The sequence below is a fragment of the Mus musculus genome, chromosome 18 (assembly GCF_000001635.26).
Source record: "Mus musculus strain C57BL/6J chromosome 18, GRCm38.p6 C57BL/6J".
NCBI classification, from domain to species: domain Eukaryota; kingdom Metazoa; phylum Chordata; class Mammalia; order Rodentia; family Muridae; genus Mus; species Mus musculus.
In genome coordinates this window covers 82,591,804-82,607,209 of record NC_000084.6, presented here as the reverse complement: position 1 = coordinate 82,607,209, position 15,406 = coordinate 82,591,804, and the positions used below count along the sequence as shown (strand labels likewise).

General features: G+C 48.8%; 1 protein-coding gene across 10 annotated transcripts in view; it reads left to right on the top strand.

The window, feature by feature from the left end:
- Zfp236 (zinc finger protein 236) overlaps nucleotides 1-13,617 on the top strand; it is a 99,323-nt gene extending 85,706 nt beyond the window's left edge. For all 10 annotated transcript variants that reach the window (XR_003952527.1, NM_177832.4, NM_001374229.1 and 7 more), the window contains 4 exons: nucleotides 2,824-3,021; nucleotides 5,821-5,950; nucleotides 8,087-8,263; nucleotides 9,456-13,617. Coding sequence is in view for 9 of the 10 variants with exons in the window: in NM_177832.4 (NP_808500.2) it covers nucleotides 2,824-3,021; nucleotides 5,821-5,950; nucleotides 8,087-8,263; nucleotides 9,456-9,577 (627 nt within the window). In the remaining variant the exon portion in view is untranslated. The remainder of the gene's footprint in view (nucleotides 1-2,823; nucleotides 3,022-5,820; nucleotides 5,951-8,086; nucleotides 8,264-9,455) is intronic.
- Nucleotides 13,618-15,406: the final 1,789 nt, after the last annotated feature.

The following is a 15,406-nucleotide window of genomic DNA, read 5'->3' as shown; positions in this document are numbered from 1 at the left end:
GGGTTTCTCTGTGGACCCTTGGCTATCCAGGAACTCATTCTGTATGTAGATCAGGCTTTCTTGACTCATGGAAATCTACCTGTCTCTGCCTTCTGAGTGCTGGGATTAAAGGTGTGCACCACTACCCTGGCTGATTGGTCTTTTTCTTAAAGCACATGTTTTAGGAACCAAAATTGTAGTAAATGATTGTCTGAACATAGACAAGTATATAAACATTTTCTAATACTTTAATGAGTCAGAAGTAAAGAATAGATCGTTGTTGACCTCTGACTTTGGGGAGCTTTAAACTTTGCCTGACTCTTGCTAGGAAATGAGGCTAGTGTCCTAATTGTCCATTAGGACAAGGACTTAGTTTTTGTCATAAAGAGATTAAATGTCAGCAACACCTAGGAGTTCCCTGATTTTGTTTCAGTGAGAAGAGCTTGTAGCTTCATCTCTGTGTGTAACTAATTTATTTGTGTCAAAGTCCAGAGACTCACAGGACAGAGGGAGATTGTGTGATCGTGTTGGCTCCTGCCTCGCTGCCTCAGTGGAAGGGTACAGAGTAGACGCAGCAGAAGGAAGGAGAAGGGAGGAACTTAGAGCTAGCACTCAGGCTTGCCTATCCACCTCAGTGCAGTGTCCCAGGCAGTGCTGGTTGTCCCAGCAGTGGGTGACAGCACATGCCAAGTGCTAGAGTTGGCTAAGTAGCTAGGGAACAGCCGTGTTCATCCCTCTCGCTGGCTTAGTGACTGGCTGCGTTCACCCCTGGGTCAACAGGATGGAGGGAGCCCTGGGCCTCAGGCGAACAAAGCCAGCTCTCCACCACAAATGACAGTTAACATGGCTACCTGGCATGTCACTATCATAGTGTACTCTACCTGATCCCCCAGGGCTTATAGGTGCTGCCCCAGGAGTCCTTTCCTCAGGGTGCACTGTGGGGTTTCAGCCCCAGGAGTCCTTTCCTCAGGGTGCAGTGTGGGGTTTCAGCCCAGGCCTGAGCTGCTCGCCATGTACCTGGATACCAGCCACAGCCCTGACTCCTTGGTTATCACCTCAAGGTCCAGTCTCTGTCTGACTTGTCTCGTCACCTGACAAGTTCCTAGTTCCAAATCTAGTGCCAACATCAAGGCGCCCACTACCACTTCTTGTTTCATGCAGCTAGTAAACTGTGACCTTTGACCTGTGGCTTTCTCAGCATTCAATTTTATATCGCTCCAGTGCTCAGAAAGCCTTGGGTTAAAATTAATTTGAAGTTTCTCTACTCCATTTGAATATTAAGTACTAATGAAGTGATCTAAATACCAAAAACTTGATCTAGCTTGTGATTCTTTTTTTAAGAATTTAAAATATTAAATGCAAAAATGGGGGAGGGCAGTAAATTTGTACAAGCGAGCAGTTATGAACCATTTTCTTAGTGTACTCATGAGTCTCTCTACCAGGGCTCTGCCACTGTCAGTGTTTGAGCCCTATCCATGCCTTGAGAGCTCTAGGCCCCGAGTGTAGTCTGCTTGCTGCTGCTTGCCTTAGGCCTTGGCAGGAGACTGTGAGAGTGGTAAGGCCAGTGTGTACCTCCTTGTGTGAACACACTGAGCCAGCCAGTGAGCTGTGAAGTCAAACACTGGTGTGAAGCTTGCTTTCAAAAGAGCAATGGTTAAGACTCTCCTCATCAGTAGACCATAGCAGCAGCGATTGTAAGGATTCTGAGACCAGGTCCTAGCAGAGCGCATGGTGAGCAGGTGGGGACTGTTAGAGGATTGACAGGTAGGATCTTGCTGTCCTGTGGTCAAACCCTTGAGCAAAAAGCTTATCTTTTCTTTCTCTGTTTCTTGATGGTTCTGGTGCTTCGTGTCATTTTCTCTATCACCGTAGTCTTTTATCTGCTGCTGCAGAACCACACTGATATCATTTAGTCCAGGGTTTTCACACCCTTTTCATTGACATGTGCTACATTTTATGTGAGTACCTTAATGTGTTTGTGTTTTTTCCACTGACATGAGTGTTGCATAACACCATCTCTGCAGTATCTTTTCTTCTTTTCTGTCTTTTCTTTACAGTGTTGCAATCCACTCCTGTATATTTTGGTATTTTGAAAAAGTATTCAGCAAACTAGTAATAAAAATGTTGACAAGTCACATGCATATTTCTTATAATTGTTTCATTAGATCATTACTTATCTCTAAACTGAGGCCCACTGTTTTTGTGGGATGCACAGTTCATCTTCTCTGTTTTGCTGGTTTTGTAAGTTCTGATGGTGTCCCACAAAATTGACTTGGAAACCTACTCATTAGTTGGGATCCACGGTTTAGTGAAAAGAGTATATAGTTCAAGCAAAGCTAATTAAGCACTATTAATTGCTGTTGAGGTTTTTAGTATAGTATATGGAGATCTGAACCACAGCATTTTTATTGTATTTGTATGTTATGTGTGTGCCTTGTGCATACGTGTGTGTGTGTGTGTGTGTGTGTGTGTGTGTGTGTGTGTATGCGTGTGTATGCGTGTGTATGCGTGTGTATGCGTGTGTGTGTGTGTATGTGTGTGTATGTGTGTGTGTGTATGCATGTGTGTGCATGTGTGTGTGTGTATGTGTGTGTGTGTGTATGCATGTGTGTGTGTGTGTGTGTGTGTATGTGTGTGTGTGTATGCGTGTGTATGTGTGTGTGTGTGTATGTGTGTGTATGCGTGTGTGTGTGTGTGTGTGTGTGTGTGCATGTGTGTGCGCATGTGTGTGTGCAGCAGCACATGGAATATGGTGTGTTAGGCAGCACAGTGCTTACCTTGCTTACTTGGCAGCCTGCAGTCTACACTCTGGTCATGATCCTCCTGCCTCCTGACTTTCTGCAGGTGACTGATGTCCCCGCCCAGCTGACCCCTCACAGCCAGCCTGAAAAGGAGGGCCTTTCCCACCAGTGCCTGGACTGCGACCGTGCCTTCTCCTCAGCCGCCGTGCTCATGCACCACAGCAAGGAGGTGCACGGGAAGGAGCGAATCCATGGCTGCCGGGTCTGCAGGAAGGCCTTCAAGCGTGCCACACACCTCAAGGTACACCCTGGGGACAGGGAACAGCCACAGCTGTGAGTCCACAATGCTTCTAACCAAAGTAAAAACTGAGTGACACACATGTCTGCTACGTTTCTAGAGATGGTGATGTAAATGTGTGTACCAGTTGTCGTAGGCATTGGCTTGTTGGCTGTATGTGTATAGATTGCAATTCAAAATAAGTTTTTAATGGAAACTGATGCCACACTATCATGTCTCACGTATCTGTCACACTGACAGAACTGGGAAAAGCTCTCATCATGTTTGAGGCTGTGGGAAAAGAAGCTCATGAGGGCTGGCATCCATAGTGACAGGACATTCTCCAAGGAAGTGCAGGATGACTAACTAACTCCATGTTTACCTGGGGGCACCTTGCAGGGACCGGACCTCCTGTGGCCATGAAGGGTGAACATGTAGGTTACCTAGAGCTCTGCAGAGAGGTGGTGGATAGAAGATAGGTATCCCTAGAGAGAGCCTTGCATATATGCACAAGGGACGCAGAACCCTGGGAAGCAATTTCAAGCTAGGGTTCCCCACCTTGTTTGGGGGAGGGAATAGGGGACAGAGTTTCATACAGTCCTGGCTAGCCTAGAACTCTGTGTAGACCAGGCTGGCTTGGAAACCACAGAGGTCCACCTGCTTCTGCCTCTCCGCAGCGCTGGGACTAAAGGTGTGCATCATCATACCCAGCCTTTCCTCTTTGCGTTTAAAGGGAGCCCCGTGAACAGCAGGGTAGCAGGAAAGAGAGTAGCAAAAGCAGACGGATGTGTAGTGGGAAAGCCTGTGAGATGCTGCTTGACGCTGGCATGGCCGGCACCACCATTATCAAGCCAGTGATGAGAGCCAAGCTGTGCCCTACATGGGGGAACAGCCAACAAGGCACAGTTGGGGCAGTCTCTGTAACAGCTGAGAGTCCTCCCAGCAGAGCTCACTTCCAAGAGGGAAGACGTGTGTGTCATCCAAGCACACAGAAATGTATCCCTGCTGTTCTGAGTCACAGCGATACTCCATGCCATGTGGACAGGAGAGGTGGAGCACCTGTGACTGTGAGTGTGGACAGCCAGTGACATGGGCTTCCCTGTACGTCCATCTAAACCTGCCCTTGTCGCGCTGTGTCAGTCACATAGAGAAGGAGAGCTGCTGTGAGCCTCAGCTGTGGGCTTGCGGTGAGGCTCCAGCAGACTTCGTAGACAGCTTGATGATGCTTCACATTCTCTGTGCACACTCAAGCTCAAAGCTTGTTGTCCTCTTGGAACTTGAACTCTGAGACTCCGTTCTCACCAGTATCTTTACTGTGGGAGTTGGCCTCGCTTCTGATTGTATTCTGGCCATCACCCTATAGGCATTTGAGGCTGAGATGTGAGCGCACCTTCTTCATTGTCTTTTACACACACACACACACACACGCACGCACGCACGCACGCACACACGCACGCACCGTCTCCATCCTCTCCTCCCTTACCTCTCACTCTCATTGAGCGCACTCGGAGGACTCCGTCTGCTGATGCTCACCAAGCCTCTGCTTTTTACATGGGAGCTCCAGGAAAGCGAGCAGCCATGGTGGCGGGTATAGAAGAAGCTTGTCAGAGAGGAGCCAGAGACACTCTTGCCTGGCCCTCTGACAAGAACTCTGCTTTTGGGGAGACTCTCAGTTTCAGTGTAGCAAAGCCTACCTGCTCTGATGAAAGGATGCAGCCTGTCACTGCATCTTAAAAGCATCAGCTCCAGATATCAGCTCTGATACTGCACACTCCTGGGGCTATCACAGCAGTTGTCCTCTCTAGAAATGGCCTGTGGAGTTCAAACATGCTCCTCCTGAATACTGGATGGTCCCAAATAAGGGGTCCTCCGAAGGCATGGTGTTCACACAGCTACACTTAAAGTGTCCGTGTTTCTCAGATGACGTAGGGAAGCGTCAGTGTTAGCAGTAGGCACAGCACAGTGTTGGAATTACTGCTCAAGTCTCAGGCTCTGCAGCCTGTCCTAAACTTTCTGACTTTTAGCATCTAGGCTAAAAACAGTTTTCTTATTTCCTGTTTGTCCTTTGAGCCACCTCATAGGCAATGTGGGTGCAGTAATGTTCTTTATAAATCTGAGGTGTATGTGCAGACAGTGCCCATGTTTACTTCTGTCTGAATCTGCTTCAAGGGTTAGGGCGGCATAAAGACTCTAGCCAGGGCAGTTGTGTGATAACATTGAAAACAGCCTCAGTGCCAGCCTTCAGAGGACACAGCACAGTAGCTGTCACATTTCTGAGGTCACCAGATCACACAAACGTAGAACAGTGACAGACAGGCTGAGTCACACACCGCCCAGAGTGCAGTTATGGGATGCTGTCAGCAGATGTGAAATGTACCTGTGAGTTATGGACTAATGCACAGGGGAGTTGTGTAATTGGTAGAGCAGCTACATGGAGTCACAGGGATTCTGGGAGAGTCGTCGAAACAGTTCCCATCTTCTTGGACTTTTAGGCCAAGCGTTTGTGAGCTGGCTGTGGGCCTTGGCTTTCAGGTGGACTTATAAAGTGTGGGGACAGAGGCTCCTCACAGAGACTATCAGGCTCCTCGCTGCCTTATGCTGCATGAGGGTGACAGTTTCCCCGAGCTGCCACTGTAGCCTGAGGAGGAGAGAGTGCCACTTGTGTGGACTCTATTTCTTACCTTCCTGACACTGACGGACCAGGTCCTGACATCCCAGTCACCTGTGAGGTTGTCCTAAAAGGCGATTCCTTGTCTAGTTCTGTGTCAGAGCTCTCAACTCTGACAGGGCCTAATGTTGGCTGGTTTCTGTGTGTTCTGCCAGGAGCACATGCTGACCCACCAGGCCGGCCCCTCGCTCAGCTCTCAGAAGCCCAGAGTGTTCAAGTGTGACTCCTGCGAAAAGGCATTTGCCAAACCAAGCCAGCTGGAGCGACACAGCCGCATTCACACAGGTAGGGATTGGGTGCTGCTCGTGTGCTGGGAAGGAGGCCGTTGGTGAGACGGGCAGTGAGGCATATGGATACCCGTGTGCTGTGTGACCTGTTGGTTACAGACTGCATCCTGTTCCACTTTCTCTAGTTTTTGATCAACTTAAAACATTGACTAACTTTTCCACTTGAGATTTGGCAGTTGTTGTGAGCTTGGGAAATGAGGTGTGCCTGTGCTGAGCCCTCCCTCCATTGGGTTAGGAGGTAGAGGGCACCTCTCCAGCCCTCCAGGCCGCCGTGGCTCTGCCTGCTGACAGTTCCAGCGCCTTCTCACAGAGAGAAACAGTCACAGGAATTTCTCCCTGGGGAGGCAGAGGCTGGAGGATCCTGGGCCTCACTGCCCAGGCAGGCTAGGCTCCTGGTTACATTCCAGACAGTAAGAGAATTTGCATTAGAAAGCAAGGAAGCTGGGCATGATGGCTCACAACCTTGATCCAGCACTAGACAGGCAGAAGCTGGTGGATCCTAGTAAGTTCGAGGCCAGCCTTGTCTACATAGCAAGATCCAGGCCAGCAGGATTTCCCTGTCTCAAAAGAAACAAGAGCAAACAGAAAAATAAAATAAAACACCAAGACAGTTGGTGACGAATGTCATCAGAGACTGTCATGTCCCTTCCACCCCCAAATGCTTGTGTACCTCTCACATACACACACACAAGTGTTCAGATACACACACAGCATAGGCACGGCTTCCATTTGATTTTTGACGATTGCTTCTGAGTTTTTCATTTTTTCTTCTAGTGGGGCACTATGATAACAGCACTGTCCCTCTAGAGCTGTATGGATGATGGTATTGAACTTTGAACAACATTTTAAAGATCTTTGCCAGGAAAACATTGAACATGACTGTGGTTACCTTATGCCCTCTGATATGCATGGGGATATACAGTTGTGCCCTGTTGACTTCTTGGGGCAGAGGCACTGCTTGACTGACAGGGCCCGAGCCCTTAGTACACATCCTGGAAAGGATGTCTGTGTGCAGCTGAGCAGTAAGGCTCCTGGCCTGCTGTCTGACTGCGCAGTCATGCCAGGGCTGCCTGCTGGGACTGCTCTCCCTGCAGCTGTTCTTACCTCTGAGGTAAGGTCCTGAGCTGTTTTAATCCTGACAAATTAGCTGAGATCTTAAAGCATGCAGGGCTGGGCGAGTATTCTGCTACTTGTTGATTACCTGCCGTAGCATCTAATGAATCCCTGCTCACCTCCCAGCTCTCGGGATCATCCGTGCAGCTGAGTTGCTCTGCTCCGTTCCTTGCTTAGTCTTGTGGGGTAGAGTCAGCTACCAGCCCTTTGCTGAGGCATTCTGGAGAAAAGGCTGTTTCCGACTTGTCTAAAAACTTGGCATAGCCTAGCTTCCATGAGTGTGAATTACTCCCAGCTAGATGAATGCTCTGAGAAGCTGTGCAGTCAGCCAGAGCCACCTGTCCTTTCCTCCTCCCAGAGGCTGCTGAGAAACAGGCTGGAGTCACTGCAGTCAGGTGTGTGTGTTGGGGGGTGGGTTCATCTGCAGTGCATGGCCACTGAAGGGAAGGAATATGGGACCCTGCTGTTACCCTTGTGGGGAAGGACCCTGACACTACAGCAAGAGGCTACCATATGGGAACAACTTGCAGGCAAAAGCGAGAAGCCACACCTTACCCAAATGGTTCAGTGATTGGAGGCAGGGCCACCATAGCTTGCCGAGGGAGACAGTGAGGTCTGGTGGGAAGCTCCCAGCAGATGTCAGGCTTGGCAACTCTCTCAGGTGCTACATTCACTTGAAGGTAACTGAGTGACATTTTAAATATTATAGAAATTTATACTTTATAATAAGTAGATTTGATATTCTCATGTTCAAATGTCTTTTCCTTGTGTCGTATAAGATATATTAAAACATTTTGTTTAAATAATGTGTGTTATATTTCTGGACGTTACTATGAGTCTGGGTACCTCTTGAGTCAGGTTTCATTTTTGTCTCAGCATGGCATGGCTTTCCCAGCATGTTGCTTACTGGCACCATGGTGGTCTTTCTCAACACTGAGCTGACTGGAATGAGTGACATTGTGCTCTGCTAAAGTGTGTGGTCTTGAGAAAGACACTGACTGTGCTCACACTTTGCATGCAGGGGAGCGGCCATTCCACTGCACTCTGTGTGACAAAGCCTTCAACCAGAAGAGCGCGCTGCAGGTGCACTTGAAGAAGCACACGGGCGAGCGGCCCTACAGGTGTGACTACTGCGTCATGGGCTTCACGCAGAAGAGCAACATGAAGCTGCACATGAAGCGAGCACACAGCTTTGTGGGTGAGAGACCTGCCCTGAGAAGACACCTACTGTGGGACGCTTAGGTGGCTGGGTATTTTGCAAGTGTTCCGTTAGCACATTTCACAGTAGCCGTGCATCGTGGTTCCTGTAAGGACTGCACATATAGACAAGAGTTGAAGCCTGTGCTGTGCTCCCTTCCCTGACCCGTTTCCTACTTCCCCATTTCCCTCTCCCCGTTTCTTTCTCCTTTCTCCTGAGACAGAGTTGAGGTAAATAGTCCAGGCTGGCTTCCAACTCTCAGTCTTCCTTCCTTAGCCTCCTGCGTCCTGGGCTTTCAGTTTTTACCACTACAGCTGGCTTCAGGCAGTGCTTGTATAGCATATGCCTGGCCGCGGGAGCATCATGGCTGGCTGTTTTCAGTCTTTCTGGGGCCCTTTGCTAGCGTGCAGGTCAGCGGTCACCTTAGTGTCAGCCAGGAGTCTGCACAGAGGCGGGCAGCGTCTGCAGACTGTGTTGGACACCATTGCCTCCATTTTGTCTACTTAGTCCAGGCTACACAAACCCTGCCTTCTCTGTGGCCTCTAAGTAATAGCGCCATCAGAGTTGGTTTATAGGTTATGAATGGCTGCCTACCCTGCTTGAGGCCCTCTTTTGGACCTTATAGTAACATAGCAGTAGCATTTTATTAAACAGAGTAAATCATTTAGGCTGGGTTGCACCAGTGGCAGGAGCTATGCAAACAGGGTGTGTGACATTAAGATCCAAGTGAAGCCCAGTACAGCCGTGTCCTGTAGGTCATTTTGTCGTAGGATAATGGTCTTGCTTAGTGAAGCTAGTCATCCTCATGTGGTCACTGCAGTTGTGTCCAGACATGTCTGGGGCGCCCAAGGGGTAGGATGGCTGTGGCCGTCAGTGGCTGCATGTTGTTAGAAGTGTCTGTGACACAAGTGTTATTGCTAGTGGCTCATCACTGGTTGTTGGTTGGCATAGCCCACAGGGTACAAGTGCTCACATCACAGTGGCTCTGACCCACACAAACTACCGTGAGGCCCAGGGTCCCAGGCCTGACATCGCAAGGTCCAAGGCGGTTTACTTGTCTTGGCTTATTTCACGTCACTGAGATGGGGAGCAGATCAAGCCAGAGGTTTCCCTGTTCCCATGCACTCTTGTTTAAATGTACACGCTGGCTTGCTTCTGAGATTTGAGACCTTCTTTCTCTTTGCATCTGCAGGGACCTTGCAGGCAGCCACTGTGGTCCAGGAACAGGATGGGGACGAGCTAAGGACCCTCCACTTGGAGGAGGTGGTGCCTGAGGCGGCGGGTGAATGGCAGACCCTGACCAATGTGTTCTGATGCCTTGGAAAGAGGTCAGAGCACCCTCCATGGAGCTGCACGTGAGGGCTAGAGCCCTAGAGGCTCTGTTCTGAAACTTCAAGTGGTAGTACCACGCTAATGTTTTAGCTAAAATTATTTGAAGAATCATTGTCATTCAAAGACTCACAGGAAAGCGACTGGGAAGTGCACAAATGTAGCGTTGTCATTGCCGACAAATGACAGAGCTGGGCACTGCCATGGGCGCTCACCTTCTCATGGCAGTGTGTGTGCGTAGCAGATGAACTGGGTCTGAATATCATTGCGGTGAGATTTGTATTAGCAAAAGACACATCAACATGGGAGAACACACGTATGGTAGCGCATGAAGTTCGGAGGCAGTGCCATCACAAGCGGATGTTTCTCCACTTTTTACTCTGCATTTTGCTAATTAGTAACAATCAGTTCTTTTTAGCCCGCTCTTAAGTTCACGCAACTGATGCCTTGAGAGACTGCTGGGCCAGCTCTCTCCAGCACAGAACCTAACCCCTAGTTCTGTGAACACAGGCGCTGCCTCAGCAGGGCTGTGGAGGGGGCCTGACCTGCAGGCGAGGGCCAGCTGCTCACACGGATGAATCTGTCCGGTCACGTGGGTTAGGTCACTGCAGAAGCACAAGCCATACCCTGTGAGCGGGAAGTGACAGAGTCGTCTAAGGGACAGTAGCTGTCCCTGTCCACTCAGTAAATGTATCCGTATTTTAAGGCTAAGGACACAGAGCCCAGCGACTGTCCTCACGCATACGGAGGTGTGTTGTCTCAGGAGACTCTTAGTGTCATCAGGCAGTGCCCCAGGGGACACAGACACGTCCCAAACCAAAGCCTCCTGCACGGAGCAGTGTGTGCTTCAGCATTCCAAAGACAGACGGTTCCCACGTGACAGCAGCCCCTGAAGCTCTTTGTATGTTCTCTATGTAAATACCTGTGTACAGAGACAGACACGTGGGCCTCCCTCCATGTGGCTGAGGAGTGCGTGTTGTAAATAGAAGCAGTCCTCCTCCTCTTCCTCACAGAGCACATCTGGGGCCACTCCCCGGTGCACCTCAGACCCGTGTCCTGTTCACTGTTAATAAATGGATATCTTTTTCACTGTAACAGAAAGCTGGGCTCTATTTTTTTTCTGAAAAAAAATAATTGCCTTTATTTTCTCTCATTGCCTCCTTGGTCTCAGAAGAGAGCAGTTTTATTATAAATATTATGTGGACTTGTTCACTAGAGTCCTGAAGAGAGACATTTCACTGTTATTTTGAAAGGGCATCTTTTGATTGTGTTCACTTTTGTCATCTGTATATAAGTAATATTGACAGTGACATAAAAACTTTTGTTATGTGAAAATATTTAAGTCAGAGAACTGTTAAATATTATTACTTTTTTCCAAACTGATTTGTGTATTGTATATTTTTTTAAGAAGAAAAAAGCCTTACTTGACTTCTTGTGATACTGGACTTAAAAACCCAAGGCCCCCAAATGTCAGTGTGTACACTGGCTGTGGTAGTGTTTTCAAAAGAATTGTAATTGTGCGAGAGTTTTAAAGTCTCTGCTATTCATGCACTTTTTCTTTTATAATTTTGTATTGAAATATTTTAGAAATATTAATTAATTTTAGTGGACAGGTAGCCCCCAAATTGAAATGATTGGATTAATTTTTTTGCTCTATCTGGGTTATTTATTTTCCTTTCAGCATTAACTGTCATCTCAGGCCATCTGTAAAGAGGCTGGCTCCTTCCTGGTTGTGTAGTGAATGCAGGGCGCTGACTGGCAGTCAGTCACCTATGTAAGGAAGACCTGGCCAGGGAGATCTGAAGCCTGCTTTTATTTTGGTTAAAGAAAAGAAAATCTACCAGTAACCCATTTTGTGTCTTTTTCTCAATTTATTAGCAAGCGAGTCTGACATGTGTGTATTTGATTTACTTCCTCACCATCAAAGCTGCTTCCTTACCAACATTCCTTGACAATACAAGGTTTTGAGAAGATAACTCACTTGAATATTGTGGTTTACAGGTTGATCTCTGTATTTTAAATGTTTGCAATGCTGTTTTAGGAAAGTGGTTTCTAGCCTCATGTGTAACCAGGGTTTTGAGGATAGAGAACTGTATTTTTAGAACTCTATATAACATAAACTGTTTTGAAATAACTAAATGCAAAATGGCATTAGGAAATGTGGTGTATGTGTGGTTTTTTTGTTTATTTGTTTGTTTTTAAATCATGTTTCAGATAGACTAGTTGGGTGGGGAATAAATTTCAATTCAGGTATTTTTAGCAGAAAACAAAAACTGTTATGATATTTCTTTTACCTGTGTGAGGTCCAGAGAATGCATACTCTCTTGGTGTCCCCTTGAAGCACATGGAGCTGACAGCCAGGCATGACCCTTGACAGCAAATCCCGTGCCTAGTGCAGTCTTGATGGTGTCACTCCTTCAGCTCTTCAGAGCCACTCAGTCCTTGAAGGAGGCTCCTGGTTGGGAGAAGAACCGCTAAGCCTATCCCTGAGGCGTGCTGCTGCTGGCCCTAGGATGAGTACAGCTGAGGAGACCGAGGGAGCAGGAGAGTGTGGCGTGCACAGACCCCGCACAGGGCCATAGATAAAGGTGGGCAGAGGCTGGGAAAGAAACCCCTCACACCCAGCAAGGTCTCCTACAGCCAGTCAGGCTGGAGGTGCTCAGAGAGCAGCCTGAGGAGATGAGGGGGCAGAGTAGCCGGCCTCAGGAGGTTAGGGAGGCTCCTCAGAAGTTGCTTCCATAGTGAGGTATCAAAATGGTAGGCCGTGTGCACCAGAAAGTTGTATGCCCCGCACACCATTTGTAAGGAAAGCTGAGTTCAGTTCCTTGGAGTTCTCATGAGTACCTGTGAGTTTAGACATCTGTGTCATCCAGATTTCCGAGAACAGCCTTTGGTACTGTGGGCTATCTTCTGAGAGGTGTATTCACTCACTAAGACTCATGCTCAACCTACATGGCGTCACACAAATGCATGTACGTAGTGTTTTATAAGGGAGTTCCGTATCTGTAGGCCAGGGATATCTCATGCCTCCTTGCATAAGGGGTTTCTCTCAAGCCAGTTTCAAAGCCCCCTCCCCTTGCCGTCCCCACACCTCCACGGAGAGTGACCCCAGGGCCTGGTGCTGCTGTGCTGACTCGTGAACCATGCACAAGGCGAGGCTGACCCATAGCCCCTTCTTGCTCTGCCCTTGGTTTATACGCCTGGGATGTGGGTAAAATCCGTATCATGTAGAGCAAAGTCTTAAGTGGGCTGCAACACGTATGTGCTTTCAAACACTTGTAACCCCAGCATTTGGGAAATGGAGGAGGTCAACCTCTACTCCATAGCATGCTCCAGGCCAGCCTGGGCTACCCCAAAACCAAACCAAAAGCCAAGGAAAATGGAGCTACCCAGGAGCTGCCCACGAGAGCCCGACTTGGTCTCACTCACCCTGGTTTTACTTTTCAACCTTATTCTTGTGAAGTGACTTGAAATCTGGTTGCACCCTCTTTGCTGACTGAAAATTAGAGCTGCACAATTCCTGGGAATTACGGCAGTGCACTGACTGGCCACTGCTGCCTTTGACCGGCTCTTCCCACGCGTGCTCACCATTAGGTGAACATTATATTCCACTCCACACTCTACCTGCACAGGCATTGTGGTCATTTTTTTGTATGGACTAAATGGTATAGATCTGTTAGTGTGTCAGGAGCAATAGGCAGTAATCAAAAAATCGTGCTATTTAAATCTTTTCTATGTGTAATGCTTATGGCATGAAGACTTTTGTATCGAATCAAGATTTGTATATTTGACAGGTTCTAAAATGCCATAGTGATTATTCTTCAGCCCCACCAAGAAAATTCAAAGTTAATTTTTTAATTTACCGAAAAGTTCTCTTTTTATCTTCAGAATTGTCTCATGGTCTATTTATACATTGGATGATATTTATTTAATCCAGTTTTGTATTAGAAATTGATAGTTATGCCAGAAGCCACTGTGCTGGCTTTTAAAAAAACAATAAAAATAGTTTTTGTATTATTTTAAAACTCCCGTATATTTACTTCTTGCGGCCTGGAGTGAGTGGTAGCCGTGTGCCCAGCGTGTCTGCAGGGCATGAAGCTGATGCGACTCTGGTCCTCTGCCGTGGAGGTACAGGCATGCCGACGGCGAGGGGGAGGCATCTGCTGACGTATGTGCTCTGAAGTACGTGGGGCTCCCTCCTCAGAGAATGCATGGGTGGCCCTGCAGGACCCATGGCTGTGCCTGACTCTGCCACTTCCCCAGGCTGCGAGGAACCTGTCCTTCCTGCTCCTGCTTTAGTAGAACATTCGGAGAGCCTGGTTGGGGTCAGGCTGAGCAGCTGAAGGGACAGATGCAGGGTGGGGAGGGGGGATGCCGAGGAAGTGGCTCATCCTGCATGCTGTCTCTGCGTCACAAGCTGTCTCTGCGTTTGCTGGGGTGCTAGAGACTTACAACGGATCAGCTGCTGTGGAGCTGTTTCAAGGGCCGCCTTTCTGTGTTGTGAGGTGACCCGAAGGCTGCCTGCCTTGCGGCCTACCATAGAGTGCTACAAAAGCTTCATCTCTAGGCTAGGCTGCTCAGGTTATGTCCTGCCCAGGCCTGCCTGCATTCCTGCCCTCAGGTAAAGGGCCTTGAGGTTTGGGAGACTCCACACGTGCTCCACGGCTACCAGTCCAGGGAGAAAAGCACTGCCCTGGCTCCTTCTCCAGGTTGGGTGGGTTGGGCCGTGGAAGGCAGAGGCAGCCTGAAAGGCTGATGTCCTGACCTTGATGATGGAACCAGAGATCAACCTGGCTCCACAACCAGAGTTCTCTGTGGGCAGCTTCCCTGGCTCACTCCTGCCCTCTAGGAATTGTGGTAATGGCGTGGGTGCTTAGACTATCCCTTGTCTCAATCCTGGTGGTCTCTTGGCTTTGCTGGGCTGGCGGCTAAAGCTACAGCTGCCACAGGGATATTGTCAGAATGTAGCAGATCCCCTGGGGCTTACGGATAGCTCTGGCTCAGTCCACAGTGAAGCTTTACACAAAAGCTGATGACTGGCTTCCTCCACGCCATCCAGCTTAGAGCTTCAAATAGTCAAAGGTTCCTCCAGGAGAGGCTCATGCCGCATGCAGTGCTTGGCAAGGTCATTCTGCTGTCCCATGGCATTCTGGATTGATGAAGATTCTGCTAATGCTTCAAAGCTCCTCAGAGGGTGAAAGCCACCTTACACTTAAGCCTGCCGTCGCAGGTGCACAGCAGCCAGCCAGCCCTATTCCTTCTTTGTTGTTTAAACAGTTCCAGAAACAGTAGCAGCAAGTTTCTCCACGCGCGCGCCTTGTCCGTGGGCGGCGTCACAGGCGTGGGTTCCATCACCCATAGAAGATTTGAAAGTGGCATCTGCACTGGGCATCTGCAGGGTTTTTCTCACCGGCTCCCTAGTGCTGCTGCAGAGTGGCAGCCGTGCACACAACACTCCAGTGTGTGTTAGCTGGAGTGTAACCAGAGAGTGTGTGTGTCTTGTTCTCCGTAACTGGAATGTTTCCGGATTGGGTATGTAGAGTGGGTATCTCGGACCAGAGGCTGCGGTTCCCCCTACCCTGACGTGTGGGTCCCCCGAAAGAAAGCATCCTCTCTCTCTCTCTCCCACACTCGGTTTCTCCTCGGCTGATGTTGTTTGAGCTTCTGCTTCGCTTTCCTGAGCTGCCGTAGGCTGCCATAGCTGCTTCTAGTGAGATGTTCCCAGAAGCCCAGGTTTCTACCACCAGGAGCTCTCCCTCGTAGCTTTTTATTTCCTGAGCACTCTTCTCTGGCACAGTCAGTTTGTTCTTTCCC